This window comes from Gopherus flavomarginatus, chromosome 3, assembly GCF_025201925.1.
Source record: "Gopherus flavomarginatus isolate rGopFla2 chromosome 3, rGopFla2.mat.asm, whole genome shotgun sequence".
Classification (NCBI taxonomy): domain Eukaryota; kingdom Metazoa; phylum Chordata; order Testudines; family Testudinidae; genus Gopherus; species Gopherus flavomarginatus.
In genome coordinates this window covers 170,951,392-170,969,312 of record NC_066619.1, presented here as the reverse complement: position 1 = coordinate 170,969,312, position 17,921 = coordinate 170,951,392, and the positions used below count along the sequence as shown (strand labels likewise).

The window sequence follows — 17,921 nt, the reverse complement described above, 5'->3', positions numbered from 1 at the left end:
ATGACCCTCACCTCTACAGTATCTGAGCATCTCACAATCATTAATGGTTTCTGCCACACAGCACCTCTATGAGATGGCAAAGTATTATTCTCATCTTACAGATAGAGAACTGAGACACAAGATAGTTTAAGTGACTTTTAAGGAGGTCAGTGACTGAGCCAGGCTCTGAATCCAGGTCTCGAGTCCTAGTTCAGTGCCCTATCCTCTAGACCATCCTTCCTAGATCTGTTTGAGACAAGCAAAAGGGGCTTTGTGCTCTACTTTATATCAGTTAGAAGGGCTTATACTATTGAATTAGTGCATAAATACAGTCCATTAGCAGGCAGTATGCAGGCAGGAATCTAACTCACTGCATCCTTCAATAACATTTCACTTGTAAAGGTTTTCTGTAAATACTTCTCAACTTACAAGCCCCAAATCCTCCATCTGAATTCCAAGAGATGCATTACTACCCTTCAGGATAAATATTTTAAGGATACAGGAGCTGTTATTACACCTCTTTAGATCACATTTTCATTACCTGCTCATGTGATGTCCTGGCAAAAACTTCAAGGCCTAAATATCTGTGCTGACACACAGAGCTCTAGGGAAGTTTACAAATGTGCAGGGTCTTAGGAACAAGAACACAGCTGAAAATCTACCAATTTAGCAAAAATGCAATATAGGAGCAGCAGAAGTCTTCCAAAAATTCAATAACTGTCTTTCTTCAACTCTTTCCCCTGGACTCACTATGCAGTGGGGCAGGCATAGAATGCTATAGGCATTCTAAACTCACTCATCACCTACAGTTTTTATAGTAACAGCTCCATTGGTGCCTATGTTTCTGCCTCCACGCACGTGCACTACAGCCTCTCTCTAGGCATCTGGATGCCTAAGTTCCAGTGCAATGCATGATCTGAAAAAATACATACATTTCTCTGCCTAACTTGCCTGCAGGGCCTAATCCAGAAAGTGTGCTCAGAGGCCACCTAGAAGATCAGGCCCCACATACAAGCTAAACAGGAGGCAAGAAGAACTTCCCTCAACTTTAAGCCCAGTGGTTAGGGTACTCACCTGGGATGGGGGAGTCCCCCAGTTCAAATTCTCCCTCCACCTTAAGGAGAGAAGGGATTTGAAACCTATCAGGTGAGTGCCCTAACCACTGGGCTATGGGATAGTTTATTAAGCCCCCCATTATCTCTACCTGAAGCTGCTCCACTTTAGATAAATAATTAAAGAGTCACTGGCACCAGGGGACTGGATCCTGGGTCTCCCACCACCTAGGTGAGTGCTCTAATCACCAAGCTATAGCGTCATTCACATGCTTGCTTTCTCTCTCTCTTGGGCCCACGGACTTTTTAATTATTTATACACAGTGGAACAGCTTCAACAGGCGAGACTGAGGGAGGCAGGAGCCCCTCCCCCATCAGAATATCCCATAGCCTAGTGGTTAGGGTACTGTGCATCTAAACCTTTTAAATATGTGCCTGTTAAGCTCTAATGCCTAGGAATATTTACGTTCATCTAATACTGTTTAAACAAGAATGGGAACTTATTTTTGTTCAGCCCGCCAATGCGAAAGTTCACAGAGTATATGATGCAAAAGCTGTGCTAAGCCTTATAGTTTTCATCACTAGCGTTGACACAGAATTACTATTATTATTTTTTTTTCTTTCACTGTGGATAAGTTCACATGCACTTTAAGCTTTAGGTTTGATTCTACTCAAAATCTCAAAGCTCTATTCAGTAGAATCTGATGACTTGGTCCCTTCTTTAAAAATACCCACTGAAATCATGCATTTGAGAGCAAAACAAACAACTGACCCATGAGGTCTCAAAAGGCTCCTTTGTACGTTTTTCAGTTAATGTGATTCGGCTTTCGATTTGGAACAAAAAGCGAACCCAGGAAGTTCAGAATGATTTAGAATTTTGTGCAAATACTTTACATGGCTCTACTAAGCATGCACTGGCAATTGCATATATATCAATAGATAAGTAAAAGTGTCTGTGGGTGGCTGTTACTTTCCCACCTGAGGGTTTGTTTGCGCTGTGTGTGTGTATAAAAAGTGAGATATTGCTCTTCAGTTACTGGACATAAAGTGAGAACAGAGTAAATTAGCACTGTGAGAAAAGATTTGTCTAATGTTTTCCAGAATAAGTTATGCAAAATATTTATTTGGGTCACTCTCACCTCTCTTCAGGTCTCCTCTCCCTACTTTTATAGCCTAGGCACCTCCATCCACTTCCCAAATGGAAGTATAACGTGGCTCATGTTTACAGAATTTAAATGAGAGAGCTGTATTTCTAGTATACAATCCAAGTTCCATGCCACGTAAAAGTAAGGAAGGACTAATGAAGTGGTCGTAAGTATTTAAAGAACCCTTAACAACCCAACTGAAAGCCTAGTGATTATAACATATTTCATTTTTATTTACTATAGACAAAAGTTTTCAAACCTAGAGATCTATATAAATTTGTTCAAATTTTCAGTGTGGCATACTAACAGCCCTCAACTTCCATCAGCATGAATGGGAATGGAGTATATTCAGCCCTTTGCAGGATCGGACTCCAAATCTCCTATCTCTGCCTGCATACAGAGTGCTTTAACCTAGGAATTTTTCAGTCCCACTCTTTTCCATTCTTCTACAGATAGAACAGAACCACATCTACAACCTACAAACAAATCTATCAATTACGAGTTATTAGAGCTTACTCTGACCTTCTCAAAAACATGGAGCTATATGTACATTCTGAATATGCATACACTAATTCACTGGCCTGGATAACCATCAGTAAAATGGGGATAATAATGCTTCCTTTCTTTTCCTTTTTGTCTGTCTCACCTATTTAAATGACAGGCTCTTTGAGGCTGGGACTGTCTCTTATTGTGTGTGAATGTACAGTGCCTAGCACAGTGGGTCTGGTCTCTAGTTGGAGCCTCTAGGTCCTAGAGTAATACAAATAAAGAGTAATGATCATGAATCTAAATTTTATACTTTGAATGTAAAACATTAATAAGCAGGGAACTGCAGGAAAGTTTAAGAAAAATCTTTTTAGTGATGAGAACAGATGTCAACATATGGAGACACAGGCCTCGATTGGGCATGGTCTTTCCCATGTAGGCAATGTGCCTTAAGCAGGTATTGTAGCTCCAGGGGCACCAGTGGAATGCAAGCTGGAGTAATCCCTGCTATGCCTTTCCCAAGGTGCGATATGAGAACAGCTCTGCTGGGTGCTGTAGAGAGGATTCAGGGCCAGATTTTTAAAGCTATTTAGACACACAGGGATGCAGATAGGGGCCTACTGGTATTTTCAAAAGCACCTTGCTGCCTAGCTCCCATTTAAATCAATAGGCACCTCAGGTGCTTTTGAAAAATCCCACAATATAAAGAGCTGGATTGATCCTGATCCCTGTGCCAGGAGAGGTTGGGGGGCAACACAACTCCTTTGAGAATCTGTGCAGACCTGAGCATAATCTAGTCCAAGATGTACACATTTATTTAACAAAATCTTCATGAAAAAACTGCTGTGGTCTGGCTTAACCCTAGGCAAGAAATAAAAATTCAGCATGCGGGGGTGGGGCGAAATAATAATACAAAGGCAAACTGGGGCAAAGTGAAGAAAGGACAGGGGAAGGGATAAGAGACTAAAAGAAAGGAAGAGACAGAGCTGGAAGGATAAAGAGGAAAAATGGGAAGGAAGAAGTGCTGTTAAGTGGAGGGTGAATTCTTGGGGAGATGGGATGACAGAGTGCAGGTAGGAGAGGAAGAAACATAATAAATTTCACTGCTGTAGGAACCTCATGTCCCAAGGTCTCAAAGTACTTCCCAAATATGAATGATTGAATCCTCAGTCCACCCTGGGATGGCGGGGAGAGGAAAGTTACAAAGTGGGACACTGATGCACTGGGAGCCAAATTTACTGCTGACGTAAGCTGATACAACTGCAGCCTCACTGAAGTTGCAGCCACTAAATCTGGCCCAGAGAGATCTCTGTAGCTTGCTTTACATGACAACAGAAGTCTGCGGCAGAACAGGCCCAGAACCCAGATGTCTTAACTACCAGTCCTCTGCCTTAACTAAATGCCATCCCCAATTACTTTTATCAATACTATTTATCTGACAGCTCAGAGAGTCTCACTTGATTCTAACCAAGAATGCGACGACACTTACATGCCCAACTTCAGTCAATGGAATTTTCAGTTACGACCCACCACATCCCCAGAACCTGTCTCTCTGTCCCTGGCATTAACGGAATCGGAAAACATCATGCCTAACCTATTCCTTCAAGTGCCAGGAGATCTCATTAAGCACATCCAAACAACAGCATCTCCCATTGGTCCTAAATGCTGAGAATCAATGAACGCTGTCCCTCTGGAGACTTTAAAATCACATTCATGCTGCAGTAGAATAAAATCCATCCACTGCTCATCACTAAAGTGATAAAACCCAATATCTCTGCCAGCTGCTGCGGCTACCACTTGGATTGATTTTTTTACACGTAAATAGGACTTCTATCCCAGCTACTTTACCTTCCAGTTTGTTCTCGTAGAACCTTAGTTCCTTCTCCAAGGAATGCAATTTGATGCCCCAAATCTACCCTCATTATGACAGGGATTAGCTACTTTATTCCAACATTCAGCCAATCCCATGGAGCACAGCACATCAACGATCAATAAAATGAAGCTTTCTGAATTGCTGAAAAGAACTTCACCAATTTAAAAAGCAACCACCAAAGAAATAAGTGACATGATTAAATCCTTGCTTATATTCTTTTCACCAGATGTGGAAATTGGTGGAAACAGAATGGGAGTGCCACTCCAGAGAGAAAATAAGGGTCCACCAAAGAGACCATTCACTGGTTACTGAAGGCCTGGCAGCTTCTGGCTAGGAGATGAAACAGCAGCAACCATCATGCTGGAGACTAGCTTTGGTCATTCATCTCTCTTTAGATACAAAAGACAACATCATTTGCTTATTGGGACATCAGCTTAACCCTATTCCAATGAAGAATAACTAACTGTTCTCCAGGAGGGAAAAAACATTTATTAATCTTTTCCACTGTTAACTTTTCATCTGGCAGTCCCTACGAAACTTCCAAATAGTCCTGTAGAAACTAATCAACAGTTTCATACCATTGATTCTTTCTGTATAAGCAAGGAAATAATAGTCTTGCATGTGTGCTGTCAACTGAAACTGTTTACTGGATTTCTGATATGGGTGATAGGCATCTTGATGAAGCGATATTTATTTAGTGAATCTATTGTTTTACAAATAAAAACTCACTAATCCATCCACAAAAATAACTGAACTTCTGTGTACGCCCCACTGACTTCCCAGAACTCTTAAAATAATTTCTTGTGAAGCGGACAACCTTATCAAGAAACATTTCTTAGTTCCACAATATTCATGTTAACAAGTTTGGACTATGGCTAAATTATTTAAAAAAATATTCAATTTTCAGCTTAAACCTAGTGTTTGGCAAGAAATCTTATAAGAATTAAGGAATCCACTTAAGGATTTCTAAAGCAGCCCTAAAGGAATTCATAAGCATAACATATCTCTTAAGTAATCCTTAATGAATGCTTCAGGGGCATTTTTGCTCAGTTCCTGCATTATTACTGAAACTATTTTAGGCTCCCAATATTATCTCAAGAAAATTTCAGAATAACTGTAATATTCTGGAGATTTGAACAGTAATCCAAAAAAGAGGAATACCTATCTCTGCAGGATAATTTTAAGATTCTTACCGGATCAAATATATCAAGTTGTTATAGCAACTGGAATACTTAGCACTGAAATGTAGGTATCCAGGAGTTTAAAATTACCCTAGCCAAATAATGCTATAAAAGTAATAAAGTAAAAGATTTACTAGGGAATTACATCAACCGAAGAGGACTAGTGATCACTAAAACTGTAAAACAGTCAGCAAACAAATGTAGCAAAACCTAAATTACAAGGAAAGATTAGTATTTGACAGATTAAAGGAGGCTTAAAGAAGCTAAAAGTTATAATATGGCTATAATGAACTGCTCAGTGCCATAAAATGAATGGCAATTACAGGGCCAGGGCCACAGATTCTTACTTAATTTTAAGTCTTTACTTTGGCAGAACTTCTATTGACTTAAGTGGAAGTCCAGCTCTCAGGATTTGGTCTGCAGTTAGTAAACAATACATACATTTGCAATCTAACAGCAAGTTAGAGAAAACCCTGAATGGAACATTGCAGATAAAGGAAGATGAACTGCTTTTCTAAACAAACTTGTAGCTTACAGATAAATACACAGATCTCTAGCTCCAGGTCCTGCTGTTGCTCCTCTCCTCCTCATTTCACTAGAACTCACTGTTTGAGATTACTAAATTAACAGGCTCGTTCATAAACCAACTGTTGGATTTGCTGAGGCATAACAGTTTAAAGAGTTGTCAGCATTTGTTCCAATGAAATGCTATAAGGATAATCTTTTGAGGCCTGTTCAGCAGAAAGTGTATATATTTTTAATATATAAGGCAACACCTCATCCCCTTTTCCCCCTGCCTGTTCTTCCTCAGAAAGCTGTACCCTTCTATACCAATATACAGTCAAGCATATTATCCCATCAAGTCTCTGTGATGCCAGCTATGTCATAATTGTGTTTATTACCTAGCATGTAATAACATGATAAAAAGTTGTGGTGAGGACAAGCCCTTGGTGGCAGTAGGAGCAATTATGTCACTTCTTCCCCTGTACATAGCATTTTAAGGAGGGAGGTCAAAGGAAAATGAGGCTGTGTTGCTGCTTCATGTGAAGAGTAGGTGGTCAAATATACACCTAATCTATCTAAGCTTTAGTTGCACAATTCAAGATAATAGTGCAACATATACAATAAATATTCTGGAAGACCTATGAAAAATTAATTGCAATAATCCATCTGAAATATAATGAAAACACGAATTAATAACCCAGGGTCCTTCTGTGAAAGCACTGTTCACAGCTCAGCTGTGTCCTGGAAATGCCGGTGTGATGGGTTCGGTCACAGAGACTCCCTTGAGACTGTTACCTAAAGTGCTGAAACTACCTCTGAGCCCGTTTTCCCTGATAGCGTGGGACTCCAGAGCTCTGTCTCATTGAGCCAGAAATGCAAGCCTGCTGCAACACAGTCCCAGGGTCTGAACCACATCCCCAAAACTGCAGGCTTTAACTGAAAACCGCTCAGCAGGTACTCCTGTCTTCAACACCCAGATGCCCAGCTCCCAATGGGATCCAAACCCCAAATAAATCCGTTTTACTCTGTATAAAGCTTATACAGGGTAAACTCATAAACTGTCTGCCCTCTATAACACTGATAGAGAGATATGCACACCTGTTTGCTCCCCCAGGAGCAATAATAAACAAAAGTGATTTTATTAAGAATAAAAAGTAGAATTTAAGTGGTTTCAAGTAATAACAGGCAGAACAAAGTAAGTTACCAAGCAAAATAAAACAAAACATGCAAGTCTAAGCCTAATACATTAAGAAACTGAATACAGGTAAATCTCACCCTTAGAGATGTTCCAATAAGCTTCTTTCACAGACTAGACTCCATCCTAATCTGGGCCCAAACCTGTCCCCTGGTACAGGCCTTGTTAGTTCCAGCGGGCATCTTAGGTGAAAAGCAGGGGATTCCACATGACTGGGACCCCTTTGTTCTGTTCCAGCCTCTTTTATAGCTTTGGCACAAGGCGGGAATCCTTTTCTCTCTCTGCCCCCCCCCCCCCGCCACTTCTAAATGGGAACGCACAGGGTTAAAGATGGATTCCAGTATCTGACATGTTCACATGTTCTGTGAGACTTCATTACCCACTTGCTGATACACATGTATACAGGAAGGCTTACAAGTAAACAGAGCCATCTACAACCAATTGTCCTAGTTAATGGGGGCTGTCAAGATTCCAAACCACCATTAATGGTACACACTTTGCATAACTACAAGAGGACAATAGAATTATATTTCATATTCCTAATTTCTGATACAAGAATGATACATTCATATAAATAGGATGAACACACTCAGTAGATTATACGGTTTGTAATGATACCTTACAAGAGACCTTTTGCATAAAGCATATTCCAGTTACATCATATTTACACTTATAAACATATTTCCATAAACATATGGGGTGCAATGTCACAGATGGCATGACATTTTTGTTGTATTATAGCTAAGAAACAAGTATCAAAGATGACCCTAACTTTACCTTTGTAACAGGATGTAAAGTAACTTTATCTAGAGGAACTGGCAACTCAGATTAGCTGTGTTCTTTCAGAATTTAACTTCAGGAAGTGTTCAAACATCCAAGACTGAATACCACTTAGACACCTAATCAAATCAGAAATTGCTTCCTTAGGTCATTTGAGATGGAAAAATAAAGCTCTATTCCAGCATCATAACCACAATGATAGTGGTTAATTGTTACTCATCCTGTAGCTGAAATTATGCAGCCAAATGAGAGGAAACAAGAACAGCAAAGGTTCAAAAACTGAACCGTATGGAACTTCGTCGAAGAACTGAGATGGGTACAGTACGTCCAGCTCATGTAATTAAACTGTGAGAGCTGAATGAAATAAGACTAAAATAATTTTAGACAGCACCAAAGAATTACTCTTAAGTCTCTCACACTTGAACTGGGTCAATAGGCCTGTGAGAGGAAGCAAATGCCTACATTCTTAGCAAAACACTTGAAAAACCACGTTTTTGTTGTTTCAAAATGAAAAAAATATTTTGGGGTTATAACTGTTGATATTGCAAAACTATTTTTACTGCAAAAACTACATTATAGACGAGAGAAATGTTTGAAAACTGGCAACATTTCCAAACAAAAAAACAAGTCAAATTTCACCCTCCAGAAATGCTGCTTGCTACTGGCATTGACAGGTTTACTGGCCTAGTGGATGGGGGGAAGCAGTAAATGTGAAATATCTTCATTTTAGTAAGGCTTGACATGATGTGACATTCTCATAAGCAAACCAGGGAAATGTGGGCTAAATGAAATTACTATAGGGTGGGTGCACAACTGGTTGACAGGCCGTATTCAGAAAGTGGCTATCAATGGTTTGCTGTTAAACTGGGAGGATGCATTTAGTGGGGTGCCAGAGGATTAGTTCTGTGTCCGGTACCATTCAATATTTTCATTAATGACTTGGATAAGGAAGTGGAAAGAATGCTCATAAAATGTACAGATGGCACCAAGCTGGGCAGGGTTGCTAGCACTTTGGAAGATAGGATTAGGATTCAAAATGACCTTGACAAATTGGAGAACTGGTCTGAAATCAACAAGATGAAATTCAGTCAAGACAAGTGCAATGTACTATCCTTAGGAAGAAAGAAAATCAACTAGAAAATGGGGAATAATTAGGTGGGTTATAGTGGATCACAAATTCAATGAGTCAGCAATGTGATGCAGTTGTGCATAGCATTCTGGGGTGTGTTAAAAGGAATGCTGTATGTCACACACGGAAGGTAATTATCCCACTCAGCCCCAGTGAGGCCCCAGTTGGAGTATTCTGTGTCCTGTTCTGGGCACCACACTTTAGGAAAGATGTGAACCAACTGGAGAGTCCAAAAGAGAGCAACAAAAATGATAAGAGGTTTTTCTAAATCTAAGAGGAAAGGTTAAAAATATTGGCATGTTTAGTCTTGGGAGAATCCAATAACAGTCCTCAAATATGTTAAGGGTTGTTATAAAGAGGATGCTGATAAATTGTTCTCCACGTCCACTGAAGGCAGGACAAAAACTAATGCGCTTAATCTGTAGCAATAAAGATTTAGGTTATATATTAGGAAAAACTTTCTAACTATAAGGATAGTTAAGTCCTAGAATAGGCTTCCAAGGGAGGTCGTGGAATCTCCATCCTTGAAGGCTTTTAAGAACAGGCTGGACAAACGCTTGTCAGAGATCACCTAGGTTTACTTAGTCCTCGCCACAGGGGTTAGAATTGATGACTTCTCAAGGTGTCTTTCAGCCCTATATTTCTATTCTAAAATTTACGCTTGACCACATTAATGAACTCTCATTAAGCTCCCAATAATTTGTGTTTTAGTGTTGTTGTTTTTTTAGAAGCAGGGGAAGTTAGTCCTGGACTAGGATAAAAAAGTGAAAAATGAACATTTTCATGGGAACAGATTTCAAGAAAAAATCCCTATTGGGAGAATCAAAATGGAATTGTTTTGCTTCCTAGCTGCCTGCCTGGACAGCTCCTGTCCAGTGAAACAAACAGGATCTAGCACAAAGTGAAACCGACAAGAGCCATCTAGACCAGCTGTGGGAGAGGCGGAGCAAGAGCAATGCAGCTCAGGGAGCTAGAGAAGCAAAGAGCCTGGCTGCTCAGTGCCCACCCCGCACCTCGGGTGGAGGGCAGAGAGCTGGGGTGTTCAGACTCTGTGGTCCCAGAGCAGGGCACAGTGCTTAATTTGTAATAAAAGAGGTGCTGGGGCTCAAGCAATTAGATGCCGGATCTCAAGTAATTTTTTTTTCATTCGTAATGGATGCAGCAAACCCAGAGGTGCTGAGGCTATGAATTGCCAAGCCTAAATATGCGAAAACTCAGCCCTGGCAAGCCTACAGATGGACAGTGAAATTGGAATTGGAAAGCCATCAGTTTGATCTTTCCTCCCATGGAAAACTGATTTTTTTCAGCAAAATTGATATTTTTTGCAGAAAAATTTCAATTTTGCAAAAACAGCATTTTCTGTCAGAAAACCATTCCAATGGAAAAATCGCAACGTGTTCTGCTCAAAATCAACCGTATAGTTATATTTTCTTTTCTCCCTCTCCCCCTTTCATCCTATACAGTGTAATTGCATCACATAGTTAAGATGCTCTCGAGTCTACAGCTAGTCTTAGGCTAGGGCATACATCTTAAACTTACTCTAATAGTACCACTATCCTTGAAATAGTGTCTACTGAAGCAAAATTAATATAGTCTTTATATAGTCTTATGGGATTGCTAAAAGGGACATCTAGTCATATGTTTTAGGTACCCTTAACTTAAAAAAAAAAAAAGGTCCTTCCTAAGGGCAGCCAGACATTTTAATAAAACTCCACCAGTAACCCAGGCAACTTAAAAACTCAAACCTCTCTTCCTACCCAACAACTGCCCACCTTTGCAGTCTCCCCTCACCGCCCCCACCCCCGTTCCTCTCCGCACTTTCCAGCATGCAGGAAGAACGATGAGTTTTGCAATGTATCCTGAAAGTCATTGGAACTGGGCTATTTAGATGGTGGAGCGCAAGGAAGAGGAAGCAAATTCCAAAGGAAAATTTTCCCTCTCAGAGAATGCCCTGACAACTGCTTCTTCTTGCTTACACTGATGGGGTACCAGCTCACGTGCCTCTGCTGATCTCAATTGAGACAGCATGGCAATGGAGAGAAGTAGGCAGTTAGATCCTGCTCACCTACAGGTTTAGAAGTCAAACCGACACCTTAAAACTTCACCCAGAAATCTGCAGGTGGCTGATGCAAATCACAGAACATGGGCTTAATAGCTTGTAGCAAGATACTCCGCTGACCAAGTGGACTAGCATATTTCAGTTTCTGGGTGTTTTAGCCCCATGTTGAGATCATTTACTAAATGTAAAATACATTTCTGATGTTCATTCTCCTGAGTGGAGTATATTATTTATGTTCGGAAACCCTCAATTAAAAAAAGCCTTAAAAACGGTATCAGGTCATCATTACTATACATTTACTTCAACACATGTCAGCCTGGGGCCAACCTGCACTGAATGCAATTTTTTTTTTTAATCATCTTGGTGACCTTTTTCAAAGACAGTTATGAAATCACACTACACTTTCTCAAATTGGGAATTAAGCTAACACAATGTTACAGAAGGCAGCTACCAACTAACGGCTATATTTTATTGGAAACAGGATTGTAATTATGTGCATTTTTCATCCAAATGGATCCTAAATCACTTTACAAACATCTACAAACTGAATACCATCTAGGAACGAGTTCACCCATCACTGATATTCAGCCACTTCTGGGATAAAGTACAGCAAATGCTAACAGGTGCCCAGCATCCCTATGGGTCCAGGTAGGATAGGAGGTGGAGAATGCAGTGCTAATTGAAGCTATCAGAAAATTATACATAGACATAATGTAAGAACTTAGAGTAGAATTTAGTCAGGACACTCAGGCTTGTCTTCACTAGGCAAAAGATCATTATTTTAAGAATAGTATTTCCTAAACAGTGGGTCCTAACCCACCAATGAGTCACAGAATGGTTCTAGATTGGTTGGCATGTACAGGGCTGGGTTAACCAGTTGATCACTGGGCCCTGGCCTAGGCAAATACATGCTTCTCCCAGCCTAGCACAAGAAGAGGCTACAAGAGTTGGGGTGAGGACGGGGGGGAGGGGAGTAGAGCCTGTCCTGCACTCACCCTGGAGCAGTGGCTCCTGTCCCATGGGGCTGCACTTGGCTCTCCACTCTGGGCGTTGTGACCTAGTGCATGGAGTTACAGTGCCATTCAGGTTTGGTCTATGACCCTATGACCTTGTGCACCAGGTTGCAATATCACTTGCTCAAATTTGACCTGTCTGTCCCTCAGTGATGGAAGGATGGCTGGGCCAAACCTGAGTGGAGAGTGGGCCAGACCTGGACTGGGAAGCTGGCTCAGCCACATGGGACAGGAGCTGCCACTGTGGGGTGAGCATGGGGTGGGATTGCTCTCCATTCTCCCACCCTCAGCACCCCCAGCTGGGATTAGGGTTGCAGTGCCGGAGCAGAGGGTGCATATATGTAACTACGTAATGGTGAGTTACAAAAAAAAATAAAATGCAGCGGTGTGTCACCTTAGTAAAGAGTTTGGGAATAACTGTTTAACAGCATCTTAGCTAGCACGCTCAAACTAACAGGTTATAAAGCTCTAGTGCAGATAAGGGACAGGCAAGCACAGGCTGGCTGATTGAGTCAATCTAAAGTACACCTTGCCCTCTCTAAACTAGGTTTTAGACTGTCAGTCAAAACTTGCCAACATTTAAAAATAAAACAAAAAACCCCACACCATTTTATTGTAGCGAAGACAAACCCTCAAACTAACCGTCTGTGACATAATTTGCAAACCAGCCACAGTGTTCTACTGACACCTCTGTTCACTTTGCAAACCTGAATCGTGGGTTTGTGAACTGCTATAATGAATAATTCATGGAGTTAGAAATATATGCAGCTATCAGTGGCCTTTGATTTTGGTTTACAAATTGTTTTCATGCTGCATAGTGAATTATAACACATGTTCCGTATAAACATCAAAATCTGTGATACTTGGAATTCACAATCCCTAGTTTCTCTGTACATTAGCTGACTGTGGTTGGTGAACTGAGTTGGTACCATGTTTACCTGGAAAGGATATTAGGGGAAAGCTATCATTAAGATCAGTCAGACACACAGCTGGGTCAAATAGGTGTCAAATGGCCTGTCTTTTCTCTCAGTAAGTGTTTCACCACCGATTTGAATGGGGCAAGCTCAAGCTCAGAGGAGGTAGGTCACAGCAAAGCAAGATTATTTCCCACTTCCTCTTATCCTGCTTTGCATTCACAAATTCTTTATTTCACTTTCTTGGAATAACCCGAGGGAAAGATTCTGATCTCAGTTCACCAGTGTAACTTCCACTGATGTCAACGCACTTGTTCCAGATTTACATCAGGGTAACAGACCAAAATTATGGCCCAAGGATTCTACTAACACAACCATATAAATGTAGATCAATAGGAAAGTTTGGCTGTCACAATAGTACAAAGTAATTTTCTGATTTAATCACTTCCCACCTTACTCCTAAAGAGATTGGCTATTAGTTTCCTCCTCTTAAGATGCTTGTGATGTGACAGGCAAAATAGGACTATTTTGGGGTGAGGGGAGGTTGGAGGACTCAAAGACATTAAATGATACAACTAAAGAAATACTTCTTCAGGTACAGCTTTTTGTCATCTTGATGCTCTTGTTATGGCTGTATCTCTTTTAACCCAGACAATAAACTAATGCAAACAATTCCTCGCTGTTTAAAAAAGGCCTACCTGAAGACTGCAAGGCTCAGGGACCAGAGCACTAGTGGTTTCCTCAGTTCAAATTTTGCTCGTTTGTTCATTAGGTGCCGACCACCAAATATAAAGGCAGCGTATAGAGCTGAAAACAGAAAAGATTTCTTCCTGTAAAAAAAGTGAAGAAAAAAATCTCCATAAAATATTTATTATTCATCAGTTGTACACAGTGTTTTCTCATCTTTAGATGATTGCCAAGAACTTGTCACTTTCCTTGCTAAAAATAAAACAATTCCCATTTGAACACACTTCTGCTACTAATTTGAATAATGGAATAGTCAAATCACGAGTATGAATCCAGATCTTGAAGTTCCTACTCAAGGCAAAATTCCAATTGACTCAATTGAAACTTTCCTGAGTAAATACTGCAAGCTTTGGCTTGTATTGCAGATAATTTCTCCCCCTACTCAGGAACGTTTTCCTTTAGTGAAGAAAAACAGATGGCGCATGGCCAATTTGGTCCTCTGCCATGCATGTAGTTCTAAAAATCAATGTTCAGTTCGTATCTGAACCAACTGATCAGGTTTAATGGTTCATTTAACATGTTCAATTGATATAGTGCTGCCTGCATGTTTCTTGCTTAACACGCACTTGTCTCTCATTGCTTCCTCAAATAAGAATTTTGACTATCTTAACAAAACAAAATAAAATCTGAAGAGGCTTCTAAAAGATGGGAACATCTGGCTAGAGGCCAATAGTTCTAATAATCAGTGGTCATATTGTTTTGATTTTTATAGTTCATGAGAACCAATTTGAGTGCAGTGCAGGATTATTCTCTGTGGAGAAGTCTAATGAGTGTGCTGAAATGTTCATATACTACCTTGATAATGAACTGAACTACAAAGCTAGCGTCACTTGAAAATGCCTGTAATGATACATCAGGATATGTATTTCCATCAGCCAGCATTTGAACCTCATTCTTATAATTCACTGAGGCTCAACTGTAGCAGGTCAGAAAAGGATGACATTTGGGACCCCTTTCTACACACACACGAGATTCCGATGGCTTGTAACAAGTGTCTATATGCCAAATTAATAATGATGCACAACATTACTAATGTCCTAACTGTGTAGCTATATATTTAGGAGCAGATTTTTGGACGAAGTGTGTAATTGCAAACAAAGTGAAAATGAGTCATCATAAATATCAATGGACTAGATATACCCAGCTGCAGCAGATTGCTCTTTGCTGTAGTACTACAAAGTCAGCCAGTATCATCTAAGCCTTAATGAGTGATAAACAAAACATAAATATCATATAATGATGAAAGCTAAATAGCAATGTGAGCCCAAAGACATCACGTTAAGACTTGGACAACATAGTACTTTGATGTGCCCTAAAAAAGTATGTTTCTCTTGATACAGTTAATGCAACATGTAACAAATCATCAACTGGAGTGAAAAAACAATTAATAGTATTGCATGCACAGTTATGCTGATATACGGACAGCTCTGCTGCATCCCAAGTCACCCTCCCCAGCTGAAAATATTCTTGTCTGGCCTGGCACTGGAGTTACCTACGTTAACTTCAGTGTCCCTGGGGATAAGAACACTCGTACATCGACTCAGGATCTCAAAGATTTCATGACAAGCATGGGACTGTCCTCCCTTGAAGAACACAGTGAGACTGAGAGCCACTGGAGTGGCAATTACAACAGCATGTTTATCATTAGCACTATGCTTTTTTTCCCAATCAGACCTGGCTGGTACCGCCTTGTGCTTCCCGGAGATGAGGCACTGATGAAGATGAGTTGGCTGAATTTCACTCCAGGCTAGATGGAGGTGACACCAATGGGCTTCTAAATAAATTGGATGAAGTGGTGTGTGCTCCCTCTGTACAGGGTATACTCATCCTTTGTCAATGAGGTTCACACCTCAGGGGTTGTTTGGACCCTAAATTGTTCTGGACTGGAATCACACTGTTTTACGTCTATGCTTGTCTAGGGAGTTGCTTTCTTTTTTTCTTGGCTATGGTCTTGCCCATATAGTTATCCATACCTTCGTCATCTCTAGGCTGGACTAGAGTAATGCTCACTACCTGGGGCCACCCAACAGGGAATCTTCAACTGGTGCAAAACCCAGCAACCTGCTTAATTAGCAACGAAAGCTGTATTGAGCACATTACACCTGTTCTCTGTATATCCTATTGGCTTTGTAATTGCTTCTGAGTGGGATTTTCAATCCCCGCCCCCACAGAGGAGGAATCAGACACCTCACCTGGGCATCCAAATCTCCTAGAAAGTTTTGAAAATCTGAGTCTCTATGTATATAGTTTTAGGCATCAGTGCTAATCTATAAAACCATGCATGCTGAGCATCCTGGCTGCTTTAATCCGTCTCTCTCCCTGATGTACATACCCTCCTAAGAGCTGAGATCAGCCAAGGTGTTTTTGATAACAGTGTTTGAATTCTGGGTGGCCTGGAGGCAAGTCATTTTCTCTGGAGTGTTCATGACTCTGGAACTGATCCCTATTCTGCATTACCAGTGTTCAAGTTTGTTGAACTTAAGAGCAAGGTGTTAGAGCCTCTTTGTTTGCTCAGACATTTCCCTGAGATCAACTCAAAAAAAGCGTTTGATTTAAAGGATGGTTCTGGAAAGGTCTGGGAAGAATTGCTTTGACTTTGTGTATTTTATGATGCATTATGGAATAAAGATCTGAGGGATTGTCTTTTGATTCTTCCAGCTGTTGGCAGTATGTTGTTAAAAGGTCTTATAAATGATGATCTATTAATGTAAATGCAACCAGAGGCTCAGACAATGGGATATTAAAATAAATAAACAAATATGTATTGGAAGTGCTGAAAAATGTGACATCTAACAATGTGCACGGAGGACCCTCTCTATTTGTTCTTCTCTAGCTGCTGATTCTGTATCTAATGCTGAATCACCACAGGGAGGTATGATGGGCGTCTGCCCCATACTGGCAGAAGAGGGGGTAAAGCAGCGCCGGGGAGGCTGTGCAGGAGGCAGCCATTTAGGAAAGGGCTTGCAGAGACAGCCAATCAGGAGAAGGTTAGAGAGATAGCCAGGCAGGGCCAGACTGGGCCATATAAGAAGGACTGCTAAACAGAGAAGCTTCAATCACTCCCTGGAGTTTGAGGAGGGAGGACTCGCTTTCCTGAAGGAGGGAAAAGAGGCAGCACCATAGTCAGAGTAGTGCTGGGCGGGTTATGGGAGCATGAGTGAGCTCTTGGCTGACTGCTGCCAGACTGGGGCCCAGATACAAGGGCAGAGAAGGTTCTAGGACTGTGGGGAAATGGCCCAGGGAAACAGGTGGCAGGGGTTAGAGGTGATGCAGCGTGTGACTGCTGGGCCCTCTCCCCACACCCTTTGGTCCCAGTTGCCACTGACAAAGGTGGCTAGACCCTGGACTGCTGCCTGCCACTGAGGCAAGTGGCTGGACAGAGGACTGCTGCACCCCCACAAATGGGGGTGGGGGAGAGAACCAAGTGGGGCACAGCTGGAGAGCTGTGTCCAGAAGAGGACACTGTGGTCCTGAGAGCAACACGGGTCCTGATGGCAGAAGCGACGGTGGTGAGATGCCACTAGACGAGGGTGCACCAGTGAACCAGAGCTAATTCCCAGGATGGCCAGCAGGAGGTGTAGCAGTGGTGAGTCATGCCCTGTCATAGAAGGAAATTAAATGAATCCCTATGGAATATATAATACGTCGAAGTAATTATGGGTCAATTTTTTATTTAGGTATCTAAAGATATAGATAACTGCCAAGGCACTTTTGAAAATCCCACTAGGTGCCTCTCTGCACATTTAGGTATGTGGATGAATACCTTTGGAAATATGGGATCATGTTTCTTTCTTAATAAAGTAGATATAATGCAGTTTCAATGCTTGTTCTTAACGTTCACAGTCAGGAAAGAAACATAAATAT

At 41.1% G+C, this 17,921-nt stretch overlaps 1 protein-coding gene across 4 annotated transcripts in view; it reads right to left on the bottom strand.

Moving 5' to 3' along the window:
* The window catches only part of ELOVL6 (ELOVL fatty acid elongase 6), a 125,213-nt gene that overhangs the window by 24,719 nt on the left and 82,573 nt on the right, over positions 1-17,921 (bottom strand). For all 4 annotated transcript variants that reach the window (XR_007773147.1, XM_050944067.1, XM_050944070.1 and 1 more), the window contains exon 2: positions 14,009-14,140. Coding sequence is in view for 3 of the 4 variants with exons in the window: in XM_050944067.1 (XP_050800024.1) it covers positions 14,009-14,140 (132 nt within the window). In the remaining variant the exon portion in view is untranslated. The remainder of the gene's footprint in view (positions 1-14,008; positions 14,141-17,921) is intronic.